This window comes from Pantherophis guttatus, chromosome 1, assembly GCF_059756535.1.
Source record: "Pantherophis guttatus breed Tessera chromosome 1, ASM5975653v1, whole genome shotgun sequence".
NCBI classification, from domain to species: Eukaryota; Metazoa; Chordata; class Lepidosauria; order Squamata; family Colubridae; genus Pantherophis; species Pantherophis guttatus.
The window spans coordinates 229469658-229495453 of record NC_142063.1 but is presented as its reverse complement, the minus strand read 5'-3'; the positions used below and the strand labels follow the sequence as shown (position 1 = coordinate 229495453).

Here is a 25796-nt window from a genome sequence, read left to right as displayed (position 1 = left end):
GATAGAGAAAAGGTTGCTTCTGTCTCTTTGGGAGGATTAGATTAAAACATTCCTCTCTCAGATGCTCAAGTCATAATATCTGGCACTTGTTCCTCCAACTTTATCTTTGCTATGATCTTGTGTAACAGATTAGGCTGAGAAAGGCTCAGAGTCGCAAAGGCTAGATAGGAATTTAAAATAAATCATGTATGTTTTATATTCCTTATACTGTAGATGACGTTATTTAGCTGATTTTGGCTGAGGCTTGATTGGAGACCACTAGGAAAGTTCAGGACTGTAGGAGAAACTGGAAAGTCAAATTTTCTTTAAAAATGGCTTTAATAAAAAGGGAGAAAGGAATGCAGAAAAAAAAGTAAATACAGAAAACAGGCACATATGAATAATAGCCTTTTCAAAGCATCAGCTCAGTTATTAAATGCTGCAGTAAATCTTGACCACACAGAATATTGGTCAATCTTTCCATTGTGTCGATAGAGATCCTGTTTAGAAGCAGAGAATGAACACACAGTCTAAGACTGCCAATCTAGGGTAATGCTGTCTTTTCTTGTGAAAGGACAATCAATTTCATGACATTCCATGTTTAAGACAGAATAGAATAGAATAACAGAGTTGGAAGGGACCTTGGAGGTCTTCTAGTCCAACCCCCTGCTTAGGCAGGAAACCCTACACCACTTCAGACAAATGGTTATCCAACATCATCTTCATATGTTACTGTTTCTCCAAAAAGAAGGCCGGGTCTTATTTTCTTTTGACCCCTGAAAAAACAGCTAGGCCTTCTTTTTGTAGGGTTCTAATTATAGACTCACCTTGCAAAGGTGGCACCGATGGCCCCGCCCAGCAGGAGCCTGTTGCTGGCCCATTTCTTCTGCGCCTGCTTGCCACCACTCATACGCATCACCCCGGCCCCTGTTTTGCTTTCAGATGCCTGCTGGAAGGCATGCATAGATCACCGATGAAAACATCCAGGGCAGTGGGCGGGGCCTCCCGCCAGTTTTACTACCAGTTCTTGCAAACCAGTCCGAACCAGGGGCAACCCACCACTGATCTGCAGCCGATAACAGAGCTCCGGATTGATCCAGAGCTCCGTTATCAGCTGCAGATGCCTTCTGGAAAGCTCCTCTACAGCCGATAATAGAGCTCCGGACTGATCTAGAGCTGTTATTGGCTGTAGATAACAGATGCTGGCAGGCATCTGAAGGCGAAAGGGCAATGCATGCAAGTGGCAGCAAGTAGCCGCAGAAGAAGGCGAGGCAAGTGTTGGGGTGTACGAGGCCTAGAAAGTAGGGCAGCTCCACCCCCCATCTCCACCCTAGCTTATTTTTTACCTATGTACCTCACCCCTCCCTGAACTCTGGGGTGGGCGGGGTCTTAATTAGGGCTAATTTTGTAAGAGGCTTAATTTGATCTCATGCACTCAAAAACGTGATAGGGCTTCTTTTCAAGGTGGGTCGTCTTTTTGGAGAAACACAATAATAAATATAAATTCAAAATTTAAAAATATAATTCAAACTTGTATTCACATTTAAAATCATACTATCCTTCCCCAAAATCATATTTACATATTTATGAATGTCAGCGCTAAAACTTGGTCAGTTAAATTACATACAAAGAAACAAGTTAAAACATATGCCCTGTGATAAAGTTAAAAAGCATGAAAGTCTGTGTGTTTGTTTGTTTTATGACTGATTTCTAAGACCACCTACCTACGATCATAAAATCATCACAAACTGCAGGTTAGATTAAAAAAAAAAAAGGAGTATAGAGTTATAGGGAATGGCCCTTAAAGACCGGAGGAAGAGCTTCTACCAAGGCAATGATCAAATAAGGGGGGCCTAGGTCAAGAAAGTAATTTGAGAAAATGTCTCAGACAAGCCTCTTTTTAATTCACACAAATATAAAGTAAGGGAGGGGGGAGCACATTCAGACTTATAAGATTCTGTTACTATAGCAGTTTCAATAAAAGTAGTCCTGTTCTATGTTACTTAGTTCAGGTCGACTATGTAGAGCTGACAAGGGTCTCGTCTTTCTATACTTCTTAATAATCTATTTAAGTAAGAGTAGGAATTAATATTTATTTTTTGCAACATATACCCCATAGGTTCATAGGATTGCTCTACTTTTATATATTTCTATATCTATATACAAACTAATGTTGATTATAATAGTAAAATCTAATACTGAATCTGCAAGAAAAAATAATAGAAAAGAGTAAAAAGTACAAGAAAAAAGAAAAGAAAGAATATATTGAAGTGACTTCCAACCTTCATCACAACAAATATAAACAGTGATTCTTCACCCCCTCTAATTGATGGAACAATTGATGGAAACATATCCCATCTCTTATGGACAAATCCATAAAGCATCTTTTCAGTCGTGTTAGTAGAAAGTCCATAAAAGGTTATCAAAAGTAACAACATATCTTGCTTAAACTTGATCAACCAATTTTATATTCCTTCCTTTTACTTCTTAATCTATAGTTCAGTCAAATATTGCGGTAGGATTTGATTTCTCTCCATTTCTTCTTTGTCCCATTGCACAGAGTTCTTCAAGGCTTTAACAAGTCTCTTTTCTAATTCCAATAGGAAAAAAATTATCCAGGTTACTCTCTTAATTTTTCATTTGTATTTCTTTTTTAAAATTTTAAAGGTTTTTTTTTAAAGATCCCATGTAACAACCTTTTCTAAGTCATTCTCTTGGTCTGTCAGTTGTAAATCCACTTTTGATACCATCTCTATCTTGTCAGCTAAAATTTCTTCTATATCTGACATTTTTTCAATAAGATACAGTACTTTGAACATAGTTGATCCATAGAAGCAGACATCATTAACAGACATCATTACTGAACTGTTGATATTATAGCTATTATTTTCTGATTCCAGTCTTCAAAATCTCCTTCAGTTACGTCTGATCCCATCATTTCCCAGCATTCAAACTTGACAGCAAACCACTGTCCTACAGTGTCCTCACAAGTAATAGTCATCTATATGCAGCATGTATGGATGATTTCCTATCTTGATCTTACCTGGAGAGATTCCAAGAGACTGGTCTACTCATTGATTTTTTGATCTTTGCTACTGTCATAAACACTAATCAGATACAAACAATCTAATATATTTTCATCTACAAATGAAAAACATTTTCTTCAAATAATTACTTCCAGATATTTAAGATACCCAATAAAATAAATTTCCATAGATTTAATGGAGCCTATCAGAAGTCTATGAGAGTTGCTTCTACTGAATAACCTGACAACACACCATATTGCTGTACAATATAAATAAATCTTAGTATAGGGCATTTATAATTACTATATGGCATATTTTATCAGCATATACTGTAATAGCTGTTTTTAATGTGACACTTTTGTGTCTAGAATGTTCTTTGAATTACCTAACAATACTGGCAAATTGTTCCAGTTTTTAATTATTAAAGAAGGAATTAAAGGACATTCGATGAGTTCCTTAAGACATCTTCACTTATGAAAAAAATAATTCCTTCTACAATATTTCTATCTTGAGGACTGGAGTACTGTTTCAATTAGTAAAAAAAAAGGAAATCCATATGAAAACCGCTGCTTTCGTAGTAGCAATTGTACTGAAGCCCAGTGGTATCCATCCAGAACAGCATCAACCAGCAGAGCAAATTCTTTCCTTTCAAATCTGCTCTTAGGAGTCACTCCCTATCTCTTGGGTAGATAGGGAGCTTCAGGGATGAGGAAGGAAAAAATCAGCAGGGTGAACGAAAGCCTATTGGCATGAAATTGAATGTAACCCTGAAAATAGGCTGATACAGCATGTTTCTGCAATCTTACAAAAGCAGTGAAGGAACTTCTGTTGGAAAACTTTCAAGATAGAGTTGTACAATATCAGGAAAACACAAAGCCTTCCTGAGTCATGCTTGATTCCCAATGACTGCACAGCAACACCTTAGATATGTAGAAAAGGTTGTCCCTGTTTTTGAACTTCTGAATTCTTAGCCCTGGGATTTCCTGGCGTAGGATTAGCCAGGTCTGACCCTGCTTAGTTTTTTTTCTAAAACAGCACAGGTGGGCTAGCTTTTTGCCGAGGCCTGACATAAATAATGTGAAAGAGTGGGATACATTTTTAGCATCTTTAAAAAAATGATATAAAACAAAAAAATGTCGGAGTAATATGTGGGTAAAGAAACATTCCAGAATCTGTCTTAAAACACCCATAAGATTTATAACCTGAAATCTGGTAGCTGTTAATATGGCATTCTCAGCATGATTCTGGCTTGCATGGATGTGTACATGTATATAACAGGCCTGATATAATAATATAGAAAAGATAAACTGGTCCTAACTGCAACAGTGAGACAGCTAAGAAGTGTTTCCAGGTTAAATCACACTTCGAGGTGCTTTAGTTGACAATATTGGTTCAGCATTCTTTAGCCAAAGAAGAGCTTTTAGACAATATGGATGCGTAGGCTTAATCTCATGTTTAGACTATTATAAGAGAAATATATAATAAAATCAGCATTTTTCAACTAAAGCTAGAAAATTCAGTGCGTCCTAAGTGAAGAGGATGTGCTCAGCTGAAGGTTTAGAACTGAATCACTCCCTCACAGAATCAGAATAGCTAAACTTTGCAATAGCAGCTGTTGTAGAGTGAACATTTCCTCCTTCTTGGCTTTTTAAAGGCAGTGGCTCTAGTTTATAAGCATAGGAATCATTTCCATTCTGGGGTTTCATTTCTATTAGGAGGAAGAAGAAAATCTTTTATCTGGTGGTTACGTCTCCATGGATTATACTTCATACCTGATTCATTTGATATTTTTAAGTCAAGTGGCTTACTTCCAAACAAAGATTATAAATCGGAAAAAAAAACAATCTTGAAAGATAGCATTGAAATTATTTTGCACATTCAATGAGTTTTGTTTTTGGACATTGAATTAACTACACAGAACACACAACTACACAGTTGATTAAATGATTCTTGCTTTTTTAAAAAAATACTGTTTATTGAATATTTTGGGCTTGCTGTATACTTGGAATTTAATAAAATGTTCAGAGTTAATATGCATTATAATAGCTATGCTTAATAGGTGTGCATTAGTATTAATAGTCTTATTTTTCAGTGATAAAATGATGCTCTTTAAAGTTGTCCAGAGTATTAATAACTGATCTTTATTAAACCATACATTTGGAAGGGAGTGGAGACAAAACCAGAAAAGCCAACCTGTATTCTGTGACACAGGTTGACTCATCCACTCTTCTTTTCAGTAACAAAGTTTTTTTGTCATTAAAACAGCTGGAAGAATAATTTTAGTTATTAGAAGACTTCATTTGTAGTTGTTTATGTTGCAGGGTGTATGATTGTCAGGAATTAATCAAATCTAGCAAAACATACCTTGAATTACCGGTAGATTGGTAGGCTATAATCTTGTCTGTTTTAGAGAGTTTGAAGAGACTTTAACAATAATTTCTGTATAATTTGGGCAGGAAGCTTTCTACTGATTAAAACTAAAACATTTAGTAGTTCAAACAATGAACTACTTGAGGAGACTCAATGGAAATTTTCATCCCTGCGTCCTTTGTGATGAACAGCTGTCAGATCACAATCGCCTTTGAAGCACTCTTCACTTTCAAAAGAAAATGAATCCACCTGAATTGGAAAGCTTTTCCCCCCTCTGTTTTGAAAGCAACAAGCCTGAAGAGCCCTTATATTCACAGAAATAATGGCATAGTTTTTTGGATATGCTTCTTTTCAGATGTTTGTTTTGTTCATGACTCTTTGTTACCTCAGAGAGCCAGCTTGGTGTAGAGCAGGGGTGTCAAACTCATGTCATGATGGCGACGTCATGTGATGTATCATTACTTTTCCCCCCTTCGCTTAACCAGGCATGGGCGTGGCCAGCGCATGATGCATCCAGCCCGTGGACTGAGAGTTTGACACACCTGGTATAGAAGTTCAGGCACCAGTTAGAAACTGGGAGAGTATGCGTTCTGTTCCCACTTAAGCACAAAGCCAGCTGGGCAATCTTGGGCCAGTCACTGTATCTCAACGCTAGGAAATGGGCAATGGCAAGCGACTTCTGAAAATTTTGCCAAGAAAACTGAAAGGATTAGTCCAGGCAGTCATCAGGAGTCAAAAACTGACTTGAAAGCACCCCCTTCAAAATTTACCTCCAAAGGTTGTTGGCAGAATGCAAAATAGTCTTATCTGTTTAAAACATATAAAATAGTTATCCATTTAAAATGAACCTTTGATTTCTTTCTTTTAAAATTAAGGCATTTTTCATATTCTGATTTTTCAGGGAAAACACCAGGAGAGGCTGCTGATGCTGCTCTAGATTGTATGAAAACCAGAGTTGGAGGCTTAGGTGGCATCATTGTTATTAGCAGTTCAGGGGAGTGGGCTGCTAAATTCTCTACCAACCAGATGTCGTGGGCTGTTGTAAAGGATGACCAGCTACAGTCTGGCATTTATACTGGGGAGAGGATTACACAGTCCATTGAAGCAGCCTTTGCCTCCATTGGATCTTAGAAACAAGGAAGGACACTGAAGTTGTGCCACAGGAGGAAGATCATGGAATTGAATCTGTATCCCTCCCAGAATGAGGCAAGCACTTTTTTCAGGGTCACTGCCTTGTGAGCAGAGAGTACGCTATTAAAGTTTTTCTTCTAGATTGTGTATGTTTAGTTCCTATTTGTAATTTGATTGACAAAAACAAATTTTGACTCAGTATGTATTTTAATTTTCATTCTTCTGAATAAAAGGTTCTTCAGAAACTTGATGGAATTTCATCAGCTTCTTGATATCTGATACATTTGCATGATATCAAATGGTAATGTGAAGAGATGCTTAACATTCAGAAAATGAATATAAGATTAGTAGAGACTATATGTAATGAAATATCCATATGTGATTATCTCATGTTTACATGTAAATTAACATTGCACTATTAATTACTCTCTTTAACTAAACTTGAATAGTTTTTTTAAGTCTTTCTGTATGAAATTACAGTAGCTTTTTATGGAAAACCCATTTTGAAACATTAAGAAATGAAAATGAAAAATTATTTTCTCAGTATAGAGATATTTTTCAAAAATGTTTTACAATTTAAGAATTGTGTAGATGTTCATATTATTGGTCTAAATCTATTATTCTGTGATTATGGTTTATTAAGAAAAACCAAGTAGCAGTGTAAAAATCCAAGTAATTTTATAATAAATTTGTTCATATGTATTGACTTAAGCCTGGAATTTATTTATTTATTGGTTCGATTTATATGCCGCCCTTCTCCGGAGACTCAGGGCGGCTTACAATGCATTAAGCAATAGCCTTCATACTTTTGTATATACCCGCTTAGTAGGGCTTTAGGCCCCCCCAGGCGGTGTTCTTTTTTATACAAAGTCAGCTTATTGCCCCCACAATCCGGGTCCTCATTTTACCTACCTCAAAAGGATGGAAGGCTGAGTCAACCTTGAGCCTGGTGAGATTTGAACTTGCAGTAATTGCAGGCAGCTGGTGCTATTTAACAGCACTTTAGTCTGCTGCGCCACCAAGGCTCTAATTGTACCATGTTCTCAGGAACACAACAATTTAAAGAAAATCATAGCCAACATTTATGATGATACATTAGGATGGAAGTGGGCAAGATTTTATTGCTTTGATGCTAAAGTTGGATGACTGACATCAGGGATATAAAGCAGTAAGAGAACTAAGAGGCTATTTTGCACACAAGTCTTGTTCAATAAGCCATATGTTTGGTTTTTCATGTTTTCCTAGACAAATTTAAAATATTACATTTCTCATATTATAAGAGATGCCTATCCCCCCCACTTTCCATTAAACCGAATTTTAACAGTTCTTATTTTCCAACAATAATAATTTATTATTTTGATCAGCAGGCTCTGGGATGGTATTATCCTAACAACATATTACTAAAGCATAATTATTCATGCCTGCTTTTTGATCCCAGAATTTATATCATGCTAAGTTCTGATCCTGGATCCTTTTAGAGTAGGGGTGTCAAACTCACAGCCTGTGGGCCGGATGCGTCACACACTGGCCATGCCCACCCCCATTTTAGCAAAGGAGGGGAAAGTTGCGATGCGTCACGTGATGTGTTGTCACGAGTTTGACACCTCTGTTCTAGACTGTTATATGAGCTAATAAATCATTCCTAATTTTCAGTAATCAGTAACTTAGATTATTGCACTGTTCTCACAGTACTACTAAATACACACACACACGGGAAGTTTGATAAACTTAGGAGTTAGTAGATGCTTTGTACTCCCCAACCCTCTGCAATAAATTAAGGCGCCAATAGCAATTTAATGGCATTTGTCACAAAGATCACACACTATTCAGACTCTCTGGATTAACTTTTCAGCTGAATTTCGGACCATTTGTGTTCAGATTTGACTTCACCACAAATCTTTCTTCTATATTTCAAAAGTACCATGTTTTCTTGCATTTGCTGAATATTGTTGTGGTTCTAAAGCCTTGAATGTCTGATTGCTAATGCTTTACTAGTTTCAATCATGTACTATGCATTGGAGCATATAGCTCATCAAATACTTGGCTGCATCAGGCAAAATGAGCATAAAACCATAATGCATGTATAGCAACATTGGAAGCATCTCCTTAGCAACACTAAGCCTTACAAAATATGTCATTTTATGTAGATCTTACTTTATCTAATTTTACTGAAAAATAAAGTCCTATAAGCTAATAACTTCCATACTTAGTCCCAATTGTTATTTAGCTTTTGTAGTTCTATATTTGTAATGATGTGACTTACTGCTTGAAATCTATTGCAAGTTTTATTACTGTTTTAATATTGTTAAAAGTGTAGGAAAGGCAATGAAATGGTCATCTTAGAGGGTCATATTAATGCTAAAACAATAGAACATTTATTTTGTAACTAGAAAAGAGATCTCTACCACAGAGCCAAATGTTCAAATGTGAAATTTATTTTTATTTTTACGTTTTTGACAATGAATCCCTTTGCTTGACATTTTTATGTGTGAAACAAGATTTATGTTTATAAATGCCTTTTATCAATAAAAAAGCTAAATAACAGTCAAATTAGGAAACTATTCAGTATAAGGGACCATCTCTTTCTGATTATGTCTGCCCATCCCATCAGACCCAGTATGTTGGAGATCCTGTCTAATAAGGAGTTTCACTTGGCAGGACCCAGGAGACAGACAAACATGTGGCTCCAATTATTCAATGAACTACAGAATTGATGTTATTTGCAATTGATAAATCAATAGCTTATCAATACAGATTAGCTATATATGGTTGTAACAAATTATGGCTTCGACTTGTTGAAATGTTTAATGTACAACTGTGAATGTTTAATGTCTGTCTGTGAATATATGCCCTGTATGATGATTTTAGGGATTCCCCCCCCCCTTCTTTGTTTTTTTTTTTTAATATTTAGGTACTACAAGAATCAGAATATGTAGTAAATCCTATCACCAAAATAAATTAATGAAAAAATAAACCTCAATTGGAGAGAAAGCCAAGTTGGTTTTATTTCCTGCTTCCAGTTATTGATGAAGATACTCTTTGAAAAGTTCAAACTATGAGAATACTAAAAAATAACAATTAAGAAAATCTACTACTTTAAGAAAAACTTAGATGTAGTAACTCATTTTCAGCATCATTAAGCAAGTTTTTAAAATCCTATTTTAAATACGTATAGACCACGTAGATGCATTAAGCATGGCAGCTTAAAACAGTATTATACATTTTATCAAAAAGTCTAACGCTATAGCATTTTATATCTGATGGCAAAAAAATGCTTTTTTAGTACCATATGCCAGGGAACGTGGGATCTATGACTATGTGCATTTTCCTAAAAACGAGGTATCTTTTTTCCAGAAGCCACTGCAGCTGCAGAAGGTCGACCCACAATCTTTAAGCATTGGCTTTAAGAAACTGCAAACATGTGCCACTCAAGTGCCCTTATGAATTCTTCAAATACCAATTCCTACACAGTTGTGCTAGTTAGAGTAATTTGAAGTTATTTTTATTTCCTCTTTTTCTTGGCATGAAGCTTCAGTGGAACTTGAATGTCTACCTTTCAAAAGATGTAACTCTTTCTTTTCTGTGCCCATAAAATTTTTGGAAAGAGAACTTCAAGAATTCATTGATGGTATTAATAATCATTACTTGCACTTTGTTTGAAGGAAAAAATATAATTTCATGAATTCTTTATAACACCTCTAGTATGAGAAAAAATATCTAATCTTCTTTGTGCTGTTTTAGAAAAATATCGCTAATTACTATCTCTATAGAAAATGTACCCATGACACAGAAAGTTCTCTGCTATACTATTTAAAAGGCAGCCACCCTTTATTAATTTTGCTGCATTACAAGTTCAAGTGTTTTTTGCAATACGAAAATACTCAGATGCATCCCAATCATTTACTCTTCTGTACTTTCAACCAACAGCTGGTTTGCGTTTATCAATATGCAGAGCTTTTCTAAAAGGATGCTCATAGCTTTCATCAAATTAAAGGCCTAAAATTTTACATAGTTTGAACATAAGATATGTTAGTCAATGTTTTTTCTCTTGTTTTGGCTTCAGTTACTACACATCACCTTCATGCACCTCCAGCTACTACATTTACATGCAGCCTTCCTACAGTAGTCCTCGATTTATGACAATTGAGTCCAACATTTCTATTGCTAAATGAGATATATGTGAGTTTTGCCCCATTTTACGACCTTTCTTGCCTCAGGTGCTAAGTAAATCAACTAGTAGCACAACTGTTAAGTGAATCTGGCTTCCCCATTGACTTTGCTTGTCAGAAGGTCATAAAAGGTCACTTTTTATGATCCAAAACACTGCAACTGTCATAAATATGAGTTAGTTGCCAAGTGTCTGAATTATGATCACAGGGATGCTGCAGCAGTTATAAGTGTGAAAAGTGGTCATAAGTCACTTTTTCCAGTACTGTTGTAACTTAGTAGTCATTAAATAAACTGTTGTGAGTTGAGGACTACCTGTATTGAATATATTTTTCCTACTTTGCATCAAGTGTGTAGCACACAGGCACAATTTTTAAAAAAAATTAAGAAAGTAGCTTTACAACATTAAAAATAGCAAGTGTCTCATAAGAAAAAAAAATATCATAGGTGGCCTTTTTAATTTTTTTTTAAAAATGGAGGTCTTTTGGATTATCTAGAGTCCTCATGAGCCACAATTGATAACTCTTAGTCTAATATTTGTAGATAGTTTCCCAAAATCTGAGAATCCGAGTATAAGTCTCAATTCATGCAATGGCTAATGCTGATTTGTGTTGTGGTTTTTTTTTTTTTTTACCTTGGGTGCAGATTAAGTGCATACTGTTCTTTCTTTCTTGCTTTATGTTCTTATGCTATTTTTAATTGCTAGTTGCCCAAAATCATGAATTTCAGATTGACAGCTATATAAATTGAAAAAACAAACAAACAAACAAATATTTTCATTTAGGTATGAGACTGATACTGTTTCTTCAGAAAAGCAGGATAAAGAAGATCAGTGCTGATTAGAACTGATAATGATAATGCCAACATTATCAAACTGATTTGATAATGCCAACATTATCAAATTGTTTTCAAAAATGCATTGCACAGAATTTATGCTTGTTAGATTTCCAGAATCATGAGATACTTGATTAGAACAAAATAAAATTAACACTGCTCCCCAGAAGGGAACTTTTTCAATTCATCTTCAGCACTGAAAACTCAAAACAAGAGGGCTGTGCCAAGTCACCTTACATAAGACGTTATACATATATCCTCAGTTATAAAAACACGCTGATTAGTTTTTATAGCATTTGTCTTCAAAATAAACACCAGTAACTAGAAAATTATTCTTTCAGCCCACATTTAATTTAAAAAGGGAAAACATGACTCACATTTTCAATTAAAAAATTCATACATGGATTTTGAATTTTGATGTCTACGTTATGAAATATCTTCTTAGTTTGATCCTGCCCTCAGTTAAGTTAGTTACATGTACATCAGATTTCTGTAGCCTGATTTTTTTTAAAAAAAGTAATTAGATTTACAGGGGATCCTCAGATTATGACCACTCGATCAGTGACCATTCAAATTTACAATGACATTGAAGGAGTTGTAGTTAAGATTGATCCTCAGAGTTCCATTCATCACAGCATTCCTGAAATTACATGATCATGATTCCCAATGTTCCCTGCTGGCTTCCCACAAGCAAATCATTGGGGAAGCCAGTAGGAAATTGAAAGTCATGGTTAAGCATATGTGCTTGCTTAATGACCCACATGGTTCTCATTTAACAACTGGGACTACCAGAAGTGCCAGCGCTAAACAATATAGTCATATGAGTTCATGTGCTTCAGCTGCATCACTTAGCACTTCCAATCCTACTAGCCATTTTAACCCAAAGACTACCTATGGGTAAATGCATATTCACTTAATACACACTACTAACTGCCATACTGTGGGATTGAACATAGTCAAATAGTGGATAAAAAATTAGGATTGCCAGCTATGAAGCAGAAATTATCGGGTTCTTTGTTTACAATTAATAAATCATATCCACTGTTAGGACACCACATAATAAAATTCTTAGACTGTGAGAATAATAAAAACAAGAAACAAGAACAAAAATCTTGCTGTAAAATAAATTTGAGAATAGCACTCTTAATAAAATAAGAGAAAAATGCTGATTGCCGATCTGAAGCCAAATGTACGGTAGTAGAAAACAAAGTCAATAGTCAGAAGCACCTAAAACTCAGGTCCTTAACTCAGATTCCTGCTGACCTAGCCACTTTGTATGTAGTAAGTCACAGGACCTATAATAACTGTGGTCCCAGTTCGGCATTTTGAACTTTGCATGGAAATGAGAAATGAAGCTAATACAAAATATGAAGGTTGTAAATCTTATTCTTGAAAAAAATTCTGGCTTGCAAAATATCTTATTAACCAAAGCTTCCAAGCAGCGTTCAAGGGTGATCACTGTTAGTTTATTTATCTAACACACCTAACCATGGTTTATTTTTCTGGGTTCATGTGACAAATTGACAGACATATTGGTTGTATTCTCATGATATATTAAATACATATCAACCAATCACATCTTAGGCTAATGTGTAATGTGAACCCAATGGCTGAACTATAATCTCATGAATGGATTTGTATACAATCCGCTAGGCTAAAATGCAGCTGGTTTCACTATGGAGTATTTTATGCTCCTAAACTAAGAGATAGAATGAAATAAACATTGTGACCAGATCTCTTCAGCAACTACAGGCAGATATCAATATTTTCCCTTAAATGGATGGCAGAGGCAATCCACAAAATACTACTGGCTCTTCTACACATCTTAAAAGCAAGTACTATCATTTCCAATGAAAAAAAAATCATGAAGCCATTTTAAGGTTTTTTTTTAAAAAAAATAGTTTAATAAAAACAAAATGTGGATATAGACAAGGGTCACCCAATGCCTATTTATCATTTTTCCAAGCTAGTTCCCTCTAGCTATATTAGAACTACAACTCCTCAACCAGCTAATTATGGAAGTGATTGTTCTACACATCTGGAGGGTGGGATTGGGAGAAGCTGGTTTACAGGTAAATTCAGATCAGTGGTGAAATCCAATTTTTTTTACTACTGGTTCTATGGCGTAGCTTGGTGGGCGTGGCTTGGTGGGCATGGCAGGGAAAGGATACTGCAAAATCTCTATTCCCACCCCATTCTGGGGCCAGCCAGAAGTGGTATTTGCCGGTTCTCCGAACTGCTCAAAATTTCCGCTAACGGTTCTCCAGAACCTGCTGGATTTCACCCCTGGTTCAGATCCTCAAAGGTCTTGCATGTGCCTTAGTTGTGTTACATTAGCATTTTTATAGAAAAAAAATCATTGCAGCCATTTTTTTCTCAAAGTGACATTGCTCATTATTTTTAAAAGCAAACACAATATAAGAGTAAAAACTACATTTGTTCATGGAAAAAAAATCCATACAGATACAATAGCTGGCTCAAATAAGATACTCATCAAGTTTTCACAACTTCTTCAAATATTAAAGATAGTCTTCCTTATCAACAAAAATCTGTATTGTACCTTGTTCATTTCCCACCCCCCCATCACGTGTTTCTCACGAAGCAATCCATCCGTTCCCGAACCAAAAGGTCAGAAATGAATCCTTTGCCAATTTTCATTGACCCGTCTACTGCCTCTATTTTACATTTCTTTGACAAGCCAGGTCCATTTTTACATTCTGCCCAGGTAAGGCACCAACAGCCAGTTGCGAAAAGACACGTGTATTAGAACAACAGTGAACACGCACAAGTTGAACAATAGCATGCACAGGCTCCCATGCACATCACACAAAGATAACACAAATCAGCCCCAAAAGCTTTACTTTTCTGGGTTGTGCGGGTGATGCTTCCGATGCTCAACACCCGACTACAATTTTTACTCCACACTTTGCCAGTCTTCATTAGCTCAACCTTACGCAGAAGTAAGATCAAAGGCTGCCATATAATATAAGATGATATACGGGCTCGACAGGGCGCCGACCAGATGTTCTTGCAGATCTTCCGTGTCGCAATCGGAGAGTCCTTATTGACGTTTACCCACCTTTTCCCCGAAAGCGTTTCCTAATGCTACCCACAGTAGTAGCGGCGAGGGCTGCGGTTGCCTCTCTCGCCGACACTTTCCCAGCTGTTCGACCGTATCGGACCACACCGCAGCTGCGAGAATTGCAACTGGGTCGAACAAGCCGGGATGAGAATGAGAAAGAAGGGGGCAGTCGAGGAAAGGTTCCATCCTCCTCCTCCTCCTCCTGATTGGCTCATGCTGACGGGACGCTCCGGACCGCCGTCATTTCATTGGCTCAAATCTCTGCCATTCCCCTGGAGCTAATTGGAGGAGCTCGAGCGTGGAGAAGATGGAATCCCGGAGGAGGGGTTTCAAAGCAGAAGCAGCCCCCGGGGGTGGAGAATTCATTCTCCCGCTGGCCACCTGCAAGCGGGGCGCTCGGCCACGGGCGGGAAAGGCCGCGCGCGCGCGCGCGCGCTCTTCGGCGCTTGGCAGGACAAGGGAGGCCGGGTGGGGAGCGGCGGGGAGTCTTTTACTTTTCTTTCTTTCTTTCCTACGGTCTCTGGAGTGGGGGAGGAGAGAATTTGCAGCCGAGTCGGAAAGAACCGCAGCTGTCAAAGGGAAAGCAAATGGGGGCGGAGGAGGAATGGTGGTGGTGGTGGTGGGGAAACAAGGAGAAACAAAGAACAAGGCGAGACATTGCAAGCAAAAGAAGAAGAGGTGGAGTCTGAAGGGACGCTCCCCCTCAACGCCCCCTTGGGGAGCCAGGAAGGAAGGACACAGGACAGTGGAGGGACGGACAATGCCGAGCCCGGCCGCGCTCCCGAAGGAGGGAAAAGCGGCGAGCGCGAAGGATGGCGGGCAGAGTTTCCTTGGGGCGCTTAGTTGCGCTCTTGTGGGGCTAAACTCCACGTGACGCAAAGCGCGTCACCGTTCGGTTGCGCGGCTGCTTCTCCACGGCCGGAGGGGCTGCCCTCGCTCCCTCCCTTTCCCACTAGGCGCTGGGGTCTCCGCTCCGGACGGAGCCGAAAGGCGGCCCCCCGGCGACGGCACCGCAGCCGCTCTTCTCCGGCGGAGGCAGTGGGTGGGAATTACGTGCGAGCGAGCGGGCGGAGGAGGGCGAGAAAGAACTTGGCGGACCGCCTGACTAGGTGGGCTCCCGCTGTTGCGCTGCTCCAAGTTCGGGGAGACGCGGGAGAAGGGCGCCCGCCAAGAACTTCGCCACAGGTGCCGCCCTCCACGTTTGCTGCTTCTTCGGCAGTGCTTCAGAGGCAGGAGACTCGTCGCTCTGGGGATTTGGGCTTTTCTCTTTGCAGCTGCCCTATATTCTGTGGGGGGGGGAGGAGGAGGAAGAAGAGAAGGGGGTCTGCCTCGCTTTGCAACACACGCTTGTTTTGTTCATCCACGTCCCGCCACCGGAACAGCAACGCCGGGGAAAAAAAGTTACAAAGCTCGTGTGGGACAGCGAGGTGTGGCGGGAATTAGCCTTCGGCTTCCTTCCCCCTTTAAAAGCATAACAACATGGGTTTGGCTTGGAGTAGACTCCTCTTTCCTCCCTCCCTTCCTTCCTTGAATCGCCTTGCCTTGTGTTAAAAAGAGCTTGTCGGCGGCACGGAAGAGTGGCTGGGTGGGATATCTGGAGAGAGAGAGAGAGAGATGTGGGGATAACAATAACAGCAACAACAGTAATCGTAACGAAAAGGGACGCCTGGTTCCAGAGTGACGACAAATCCAAGCGGAAAAAGTCGAGCCGGCTGGTTTGATTTTGTTTAGTTTTGTTGCGGAGGGGGGAGAGTTACAGTCCTTTTACAAGCTCTGGCGTTGGTGACATAATGGAGCCAGTTCTGCAGGTGCAGCAACAGGTATCTTTCATGGCTGAGTGGACTGAGCTACAGATCAAGTTGCTCCAGTTGTGCTGGGAATGTAGCTGTGCGCTCCGCTCTGGTGTTTGTTTATTGTTAAGGAAGCCTCAGTTTACTTCCAAGTACTGCGTGTGTATTTCGGATTGAAACTGAAGGATAATTTGTGATCTCTTTTGAGTAACTGATCTATCTATGGTTGATGAGCTTATGTGCGTGAAAAATCGAAAATGAATGATGAAGCTGAATAAATTGTACATTTAATATTAAACAGATCGCATTTTAGTAGATTAAAGTGCATTACTCTGGTCTAAATGTGCTTGAAATCTTTTGAGTTCAGGTGGTCTGCTAAAGTTGTACTATATTTTGTTTTCTCTGCCTTCCTGTGTCAATACATTTTCATCCTCAAATAGGCATTGCTTAGTATGATTCCAGCCTTAATCTACTTCAGGTTTTAATTGTACTGTATTCAAAGGTTTAAATTGTTGATGGAACTAATGGAAATATCTTTCTTGTAGTTGTAAAAAGGATAAGTTCCCCAATTTTAAAATGTAATTTATGTTTCTTGGGTCTTTTTCGCAAACTACCAGAGATCAATGTTATCTATTAATCTTTTTAACACTCAATGTTAGGAAGACCATTAATATCACTTTATGTATTAGCTGACCTTGTAAGTCATTTCTAATGGGTTTCAGAACAGAGGCCATAGAGATTCATTATTCATAGTGAAGGTTTATCATCTGTCCTTGGGAAAAGTATAAAAACATTCTTCTGAATCATTTATCCATCTTGACAAGATATGTTGTAAGAACTGCAAGACTGTTTAAAAGATTTCTCTTAAACATTTTTTTTCTAATGTGCTACTATAATTCAACTTCCAGTTCTTGCTCACTGTATTTCTATTGCAGATTTTAAAAAAACCTTTTGTGAGTGTGTGCGTGTGTGACAGATTTTGTATTTCATACTTATAGCATATTGTAAATATTATCTCTGCTGTTTGGGGGTATGGGAAATATTGGGCTATAATAATATTTCTGGAATAAGTTTAAAACTTTGTAAATTTGTTTGACTAAGACCAAAATATTGTTTGCAGAAACCAAATGTTTGCATTTTTCAAATGAAGTTGGAAGTTCCACAATATTTTCTGTGCCCCCGCCCCCATCAGTTATGTTCCAGGATTCTCAAGAAATATATCATCACAACTTAATCCTATAATATTCAGTTAAAAACTTCAGGAAATAAATATTTCATCCCACTGAAGCTGTTTAAAACAGGGAAAGATACTTTGCTTTACTCTATTAAACATAACTAATAGCACTAACATCATTTTGCCTACTGGTATAAATGCTCATTCTTTTTCAGGAAATAGATATTGATTATGTGTGTACATACAGATATTGGGGTTCACATAACTCCTAGTGAAATACTAGCATTAAGAAGTTTGCAGGCACAACAGTACTACACACTGACCAAATTTCAGAAAACTTTCTCTCCCCCTCAAAAGTGGTGACATTTAATTGACCTTTGAAGGCTCATTCTGTTAATCATACTCAGTGCACTAAAGCTATGGTCCACTGATCTGGTGTTCTTCCATTTAACCGTGTTCAGCATATAAATTCTGCAGCCTAATTGCTACTTATTGAGCAAGAGTTTCTTTTCTTTTCTGAAAATAGGAGAGACTTGCTTTGCCTGAGGCAGGGCACTTGTAGAGTTCTAATTCAAAATGCTTTTCTGTCATTAGTTGGAGGGTGTGGCTTCTAGTTAGGAAAGGGGTGGAAATTCTTTTCTGATTAAACCTCTTTTTATGTTTCCTGAAGCGGTTTCCAATGGCTAGATGGATAACTCTGAATGTACTGCCTTGTACAGTGAAGAACATATTCTTAAACACATATTCTGATCTATAATTCTTTGCATTTATTTTCTTGGCACACCTAGTTTTATATTTTGAAACAGGTTAGGTTAAAATACTATAGAAACATAGGAAAACAATTATGGTAAATACTACCATTTTTTTCATATGTTAGTGTGTCCAGAGCTGAAAATATTACAAAAATACCCATCCACTTTCTTCAGTTCCAAAATATTGATTAAAAATACCTCATATCAAGGCTGCTTTTTATACACAGTCGGCTTTCCAAAAATAATGTATATGAACATACATAAACTACCCTATTTGGAAGACAGTTACTGGAGCATTTTACTTGGCACTAGTTAATTGGCAGAACTTTGTATTTCAGCTGCGTGCATCTGGAACTTGCTATTTTCTCATTTTAGGACGTAATTGTTTCTGAATAACTAGATTTTGTATCCTTTTTGTTTGTCAGCCAGTGGTTAAATTATTAAGACGCTTATTGTTTGTGCTTCTCATTCGTGTTAATTTGAAAATAAGTTTTGGGTAAGAGATACTGGGTTTCTACAGTTATTTATTTCTAAGCCAGTATAAGTAAACTATAGTTTTTGGAGAGTTTCTCCCAAAATTCTACTTATATTTGGCATGACTGGAGCTTTATCCTGCATTAAGATAATTGTAATCTAATCTACATACGTGCATAGAAAGGTAGACGCTTAAAACACCAAAACTAGAGATATATAATTAAAATCTCATCTCACAATATGATGTTTATCATATAAATGCATAAATAAGAGCACTGATTGTCATCAGTAAATTAGGGACTTATGTCCTAGTTGTGAAGCATTTCATTCATTGGTCCCTTAAAATGTGGATATTACTTCTGCTTGGTTGCTGTGATCAGTAAAATTAAAATTGTTCCCCAAAAGAGAAGGATTGATTGTAATATTTACTTCAGTGCTTTGACTTTAAGGCACAAGAATGTTTGTTGTATTTTGCTTGAAAGGCAACCTGATTGAAGCTAAATCTTGGTATAAATAAATCCCCTAGAATATGATGGGACTTTCCAATAGATTTTTGGGGATTAACATCATGATCTCATAGTTTCATATGGTTATAGAATAGCTTGTTTTCCTGGCTACTGAACCAAGTTACTTTCAATTTCCATGTATAAATTATTTTTTAGTCATTTAAATCAGTCCCTTCAAACTTATCCCGAGATGTTATTAGCTACATCTATAAAAATTGATATTAAATTTTTTGCCTATGAGGCAGCTTACAACAAATTTAATAAATGATCAAGTATGTATATCTAAATCAATTCATTCTTTAATTCTTACAGACTGTGTTCACATATATGCTAAGTTGTGCTTTATATTTATAGAATAAATCACAGTGACTAAATGTATATATAAAGTGCTAAAATGAATAGTAACATTTTCAGTTGGCATCATTATGTGATTTTGTGGGCACTTGGAAAAAGGTCCATATTTTAAAAAAACTTTAAACAGTTTTTGAATTATTTAAAAACAAACACTTAAACCACATTTTATATTCTTGGTTGAAGATTATAAAATGGATAACCTGAAAGTGTTTGCTTCCTTCTAAGGTGAATGCTTATGCTCCGATACAGTTCTCAGCTACAAAGCATGTGGGATGTGGGAGCAGCAATGGGAATTCTGTACATACTATAGCATTGTAGTGTAATTACATAGTAAATCTTTTGCACATTTTAAATTGAAAATTGTACCACAATGTGCATTTCAGTTATTGTGTAATATAATGCAAAAAAATTCCTGTGTGACTTTTTCCCTCCTGCAAGATTTTGTATATGAATGCTTCAAGTTTGTTTAAAACATTTCCAACAATAATGTAGCTTCCAGTAAGAGTTAACTTCAGGTGCACCAGGATAAAGGTGTAATATATTAACAGAATTTGAAATACTGTACGTGACCTTGCAAATATATTGTTAGTGCTTCAAATTGGGGGTTTAGTTAATGAACTATTAAAATGTCTAGGCTGTTAGCTATAGGTTCCTCCTGAAGCTTTTCTATATAGTGCGCTAAATTGTACCTAAGGGGAGTCCTTTCTGTTAAAGGGATTTACAATAAATACTCCGCCTTAGAATTCTACAGTGAGGAATACTTTTTCCAATCCAATATGTCTTCCTGCATAAGTTACAAAATACTCCCCAAAAATAAATAATCCATTTTTAAAAAACCCTAATAATGACTGCAGTGATAAATATTGGCTTAGTTTAATAAGATAGTTACTATGGCTTGTCCATAGTCAGCCAGATGTTTAAACTGGATTTGGCATTTTTAGCCACCTATCAAGTCCTTCCCAAAGACCTGGAATAGACAGATGTTTGATGATATTAAAAGTACCAGTTATAATGGTTTGTCACACAGCCAGATGTTTAGACTGGATTTGGCAATTTTAGCCTCTTATTGAATTTCTCCCAAAAACCTGAGATAGGCAGATGTTTAGATATATAGACAATTGGAAGAAAGTTCTGAGAAAACAGAGTTTTCTAATAGTAGTCAATCTTCTATAATATGATTATATTTATATTGGAATTTTATTTTGAAGACTTAAGACTTAAGATGCAGCATATTAAATGCTTTCTATTATCTGTTCTCCAGAATTTGAAAAATGACATCATATCTCTGTTCAGTGCAAATTTATTAAGAAATAAATCCAATTTAGTTCAATTATGTTTACTTCCAAATAAGTGCCTCTGATTCTGCTATGGTTCATAAAACAACTCCATATTTACTAATATTTCTGTACTGGTATATGGAGAATGGACTTGATATCATGACATGAAAATGCATGTAATCAAGTTTGTACAGGTAGTCCTTGACTTACCGTCATTTAATGACTGAAGTTACAGTGACACTGGAAAAAAATGATTTACAACTGGTTTTCACACTTGATGATTGTTGCAGATCCCCATGGTCACATGATCAAAATTCAGACACTTGGCAACTGGCATGTACTTATTGCAGTTGCATCCTGCGGTCATGTGATCATCATATGTAACCTCAGCTGTCTTCTGACAAGCAAAGTCAGTGAGGAAGCCAGATTCATTTAACGACTACATGATTTACTTAACAAGTGCAGTGATTGACGTAACTAAAGTGTGACAAAAAAGTCATAACATGGGACAAAACTCACATAATTGCCTTGCTTAGTAATTGAAAATTTGAGCTCAGTTGTTTTTCTTACATCAAGGACTACTTGTATAAGGCCTAGGTTCATATAATACAATATGCTAAGCCATGATTAATTTTAAATATGGTTTATTTGCAATCCACAGAGGTTGAGTTAGTATATCCTAAACTTAAGATTGAAATTTAAATTTTAGCCCTCATGTAGTCCATTATTACAACTTAATCTGAAAAAAATCATGCAAATTTAATTCATGGTTTAACTCAATGTCTAAATATAGCTTTTTGATTTACTGGTAGTTTGTAATTGCTAAATTATAAAACACTGTGAATTAAGGCAAGTTAAGATTGTTTAATACAAGTAATGTGGAAATACATTTATTTTCACCGCATTTAGAAAACGTTGTTATCTTGTCCATTATTATTTTCTTTGCTTTGTTAGGAAAATTTAATTCAGATTCTCAAGATTCTCAATCTCATGAAAGCATAGAGTAATGAAGATTTCACTCTTCTTAATTTGATTTTTAGGAAGTTGGATGACAGGAACAGTGATCCTAAAAATGTATGAGGTGTCTTAGGTGTTCAAATGAGAAGACTGGATTGTTGTGAGTAAAGAATTTCATTTTTTTAACAACTAGATACCTTTCACCCAGGTAAACTAATTTATTTTGCTCATTTAGATTACTGTGGGGGTTGAATTAATATTCTAGTACACAACAAAATAGTAGGTGTTCCTCCATGTTTCCCATGTTCCAAACTGTGTTCTGTTTTGGAATATCTACCTGAACATTATGGAATTAATTTCAGAAAATATGAATTGAAGAGTGCAGATGCATAGTTAATTAAGTTATGGTATGGCATATATTGGCCAAGGACAGTATATTCCCATTTCCAGAAATCTTTCAGTGGAAAATACTGAATAGTTCAAGGAATATTAAAACAAAGCACAGAATTAGCCTCCCAGTGATGAACTTGCTAGTGTTAAAAATATTTTAATTTTTGGGGGGAGCGTTTATATGACAGGAATGAAATATTTTCTATGAAAAGACAGTGATAATCAAATTGATAGTAATATTTCTTATGACTGTTTTGGGAAACTTTTTTCCCAAAAGTCATATTTATCAAATCCAGAAAAATGTAAAAACTCTGGGTGTTTTACCATGGGTTACCCATGTGTGGTGCTTGATTCCCAATAATTACTTGGACATGACTTACAGTTTTCTAAAGTTATATAAGTTGTTTGTTATTGCCTTCTATTGGAATATTTTCTGACTTGCCAGGTTTAGTGTACAGTTGTGGAATTCTGTGGTGGTATCCTGTCCAAGTTCAAAACGGCCTGATCTTTCTTAGCTTCCCAGTCCAGACAAACTCATCTTGGTGCAGCCATCTGTTGAGTTCAGACCAGAAAAAAAAAAGTGATCTACCAGAATGTAAACTGACAACTTTTGGAAAAGTCATTCTTTCTCCTTTAGGTTTAAAAAACTTCTTCAAAATTTTTAGAGCAAGGACATGATACAGTTTAATGCAGGGGTGAAATCCAGCAGGTTCTGAACCGGTAGCAAAAATTTTGAGCAGTTCAGAGAACTGGTAGCAGAAATTTTGAGTAGTTTGGAGAACCGGCAAATACCACCTCTGGCTGGCCCCAGAGTGGGGTGGGAATGGAGATTTTGCAATATCCTTCCCCCAGGAGTGGAGAGGGGATGCGGATTTTGCAGTATCCTTTCCCTGGAGTGGGGAGGGAATGAAGATTTTGCAGTTTCCTTCCCCTGCCACGGCCACCAAGCCACGGCCACAGAACCGGTAGTAAAAAAATTTGGATTTCACCACCGGTTTAATGGCTCTAGTATTTGGCAGGATCTCAGCAATGGCATAACTGTTGGATGGCCTAGTTTGGACTGGAAAACTAAGCTGGGCTGGCCCTAGTTAGTACCTAGATCTACAGAGATATGGTATTGAAAAACACACTGGAAAAAGGCAGTTGTAAATCTCTTCTGAATTGTTGCCGAAGTAACTACATGGGTGTGTCTGTGAGGTCAACTCAGAGGGAACTTTATTAAAGCTTTGAAAATGTTACCTTTTCACTGCGATTTTTAAAAAAAATCTCTTTATTCTGTTTTAGTCACATTGATCAGGATTAGAAATGTTCTTGTATGTTAAATAGGAAGTTGTTGAAGCTTACCTGAGTTTCAAAATCAGCTGACTATATGGTACAAGAGTCTGAATGAAAATTAGTCCAAACATCAATTTGATTTATTTAGTCTTTGGATTCTGGCCATGGATTAGCCCCTATAGATTAATTTAAATGAAAGTTTGCAAAAAGACGTCTTTTAATCAGGAGTGTTTGATTGTGGTAGCAATTGAATTCTTCTGTATGAAAGCAGTTTGTATTGCATTCCATTGACCTTAAGTGATACTTTCATTATTAGAATTGCCCTCTCATTCATTTGACAAATAATTTGCTTTCTTTTTCTGAGATAGGAATAGTTGCAAAGCCATTAATTTTTTATATATGAATTGCTTGCTATATAAATCACAGCTAAGGGTGGGAACCTTTTGTTAGCCATCTCCAAAATGAATACTTTTGTTTGTCTAAAATACTGAAATGCTGAGACAGCATTTACAAACTTTTGACAAAAACAACAAACTTCATTGATTGAAGTCAACAATGCAGGAAAACATTGCATATTATTATACTGTTGCCCTGCAAAATGGAACTCCAATTGTATGCTGAAAATCGAAGCACTTTAGACATAACCTTCTACTGACTTTGGTACAGATATCATCTGTTTGACGTCAGAGGAACCATATATACAGAAAATGAAATGGGGCATTGTTGACATGGTGATCTTCAGCTAATGAGTTCTAATGGGGCTTTTTTTCTCTGGCAAATTAGAAATGATATACTGGTAGGAACAAAGGCTAATCTTTGTCAGGAAGTATAAAGTAGAAAAACCTGCTGATGTTATTCCTTACTTAGGTAGAACAACAATAGCATTTTATTTATTTATTACCTCTCCTTTAACGCTTTTAAAACTTCTGGGTGTTTTTCAGGCTTATAACACAGAATGAAATGTGTCCTCCATATTCTGTATAGATTGTTACACCAAATTGAGTACCACGGCTAGAATCCCGAAACTAGTTTGAAATCTGTTCTAAGATAGAAAGTTGATCCTTTTCTAAAATGCTATCAGGATGCCAAGTACTAAAAACGCCTGGAATGCATAGCAATGGAAGTTTGCTTTGTTCCCTTAGCGACTTGATTCACTGAAAAAATGTGGCTTCCCTAGGAGGCTTTAATAGCTTTGACTTTAGTGGTGAATAAAAGGAATCAATTTCTAGTACAATTTAGCTTGTTTTCATCTGCTCTTGAAGGACAAGTTTTCTTAACCTTGGTGCAGAGAAATCTAACCTTGTCTTTTCCAGGAGGTGATTTATGAGGATCCTTTATATTTATCAGTTGAAGTAAATAATCTTCCAAGTCTATGCATTTTGAATAACTAAAACATTTTTGTGTATCAGCTTTCACTGAATATTTTACGAGTGGAGGAGAATGGCTTAGTATCTTTCTAATGCCTTTATTTTAACACTCTTGTTCATTGTAATTGTTACAACAATAAATTCTTACAAAACAGTCTTTAAGCAGTGTTTACCTTGACTTCAAAAGGAGAATTAGAGTTGTTCACAGTAATCCAGGTTTGATATTCTGAATATACATTAGGGTTATTGCAAAGCTTCTCTGAGTATAAAGTATATTGAAAAATTAATGGAGCTGTTACAATATCTGATAGCTCATTAGATATTTTTGGAACTATCATTCTGAGTTTGGTAAAGTGAATACCATTTTTCTTGAAGCAGGCTAATCTTAAGGAGCAGCTGGATATATTTGCTCATTGCATCTTTTAACTCAATAGAAACCTTATACTTGAGATACTTGCCTATTACATCATATTGATTACTGTATTTTTCGGAGTATAAGACACACCTTTTCCCCCCAAAAAAGAGGGTGAAAATCTGGGTACTTCTTATACTCCGAATGTAGCTCCGCCCAGCTTCTCAAATGGAGGTTTCAGAGACGGAAAAAAGCATCAGAAACAAAGCTTCAGAAAAGAAGCCCCCAAACACAGCTTCAGAAAAAAAGCTTCTAAACAGAGCTTCAGAGGCTTTTTTTTCTGAAGCTCTGTTTCAGAGGCTTTCAGAAACAAGAAAAAGTTTTTTCTGAAACGGTGTTTCAGAAGTTTCATAGGCAGAAAAAAAAGCAAAAAAAAACAAGGCACAGAGCTCACAACCAAGGAACCTGTTGCTAAAATTCACCTCTGAGAACAGCTGATTGGGGGTATTCTGGGAGGCCGATCCACCTTCCAATCAGCT

At 36.8% G+C, this 25796-nt stretch overlaps 1 protein-coding gene and 2 long non-coding RNA genes across 5 annotated transcripts in view; 2 read left to right on the top strand and 1 right to left on the bottom strand.

The window, feature by feature from the left end:
- The window catches only part of ASRGL1 (asparaginase and isoaspartyl peptidase 1), a 30685-nt gene extending 23473 nt beyond the window's left edge, over nucleotides 1–7212 (top strand). For both annotated transcript variants that reach the window (XM_087882489.1, XM_034431958.3), the window contains exon 7: nucleotides 6277–7212. In XM_087882489.1, coding sequence (XP_087738615.1) covers nucleotides 6277–6506 — 230 coding nt within the window. In that variant the 3' untranslated portion in view covers nucleotides 6507–7212. The remainder of the gene's footprint in view (nucleotides 1–6276) is intronic.
- LOC117674095 (uncharacterized) lies at nucleotides 300–15091 on the bottom strand. Its single transcript, XR_004593672.3, has 3 exons — nucleotides 14587–15091; nucleotides 11308–11410; nucleotides 300–2569 (listed from the first exon to the last, which is right to left on the bottom strand). It is a non-coding gene; the product is annotated as an uncharacterized LOC117674095 (long non-coding RNA).
- An 85-nt stretch (nucleotides 15092–15176) lies between these two features.
- Nucleotides 15177–25796, top strand: part of LOC117674098 (uncharacterized) — a 115056-nt gene continuing 104436 nt past the window's right edge. For both annotated transcript variants that reach the window (XR_015731365.1, XR_004593673.3), the window contains exons 1-2: nucleotides 15177–16409; nucleotides 21957–22033. This is a non-coding gene — a long non-coding RNA (uncharacterized LOC117674098). The remainder of the gene's footprint in view (nucleotides 16410–21956; nucleotides 22034–25796) is intronic.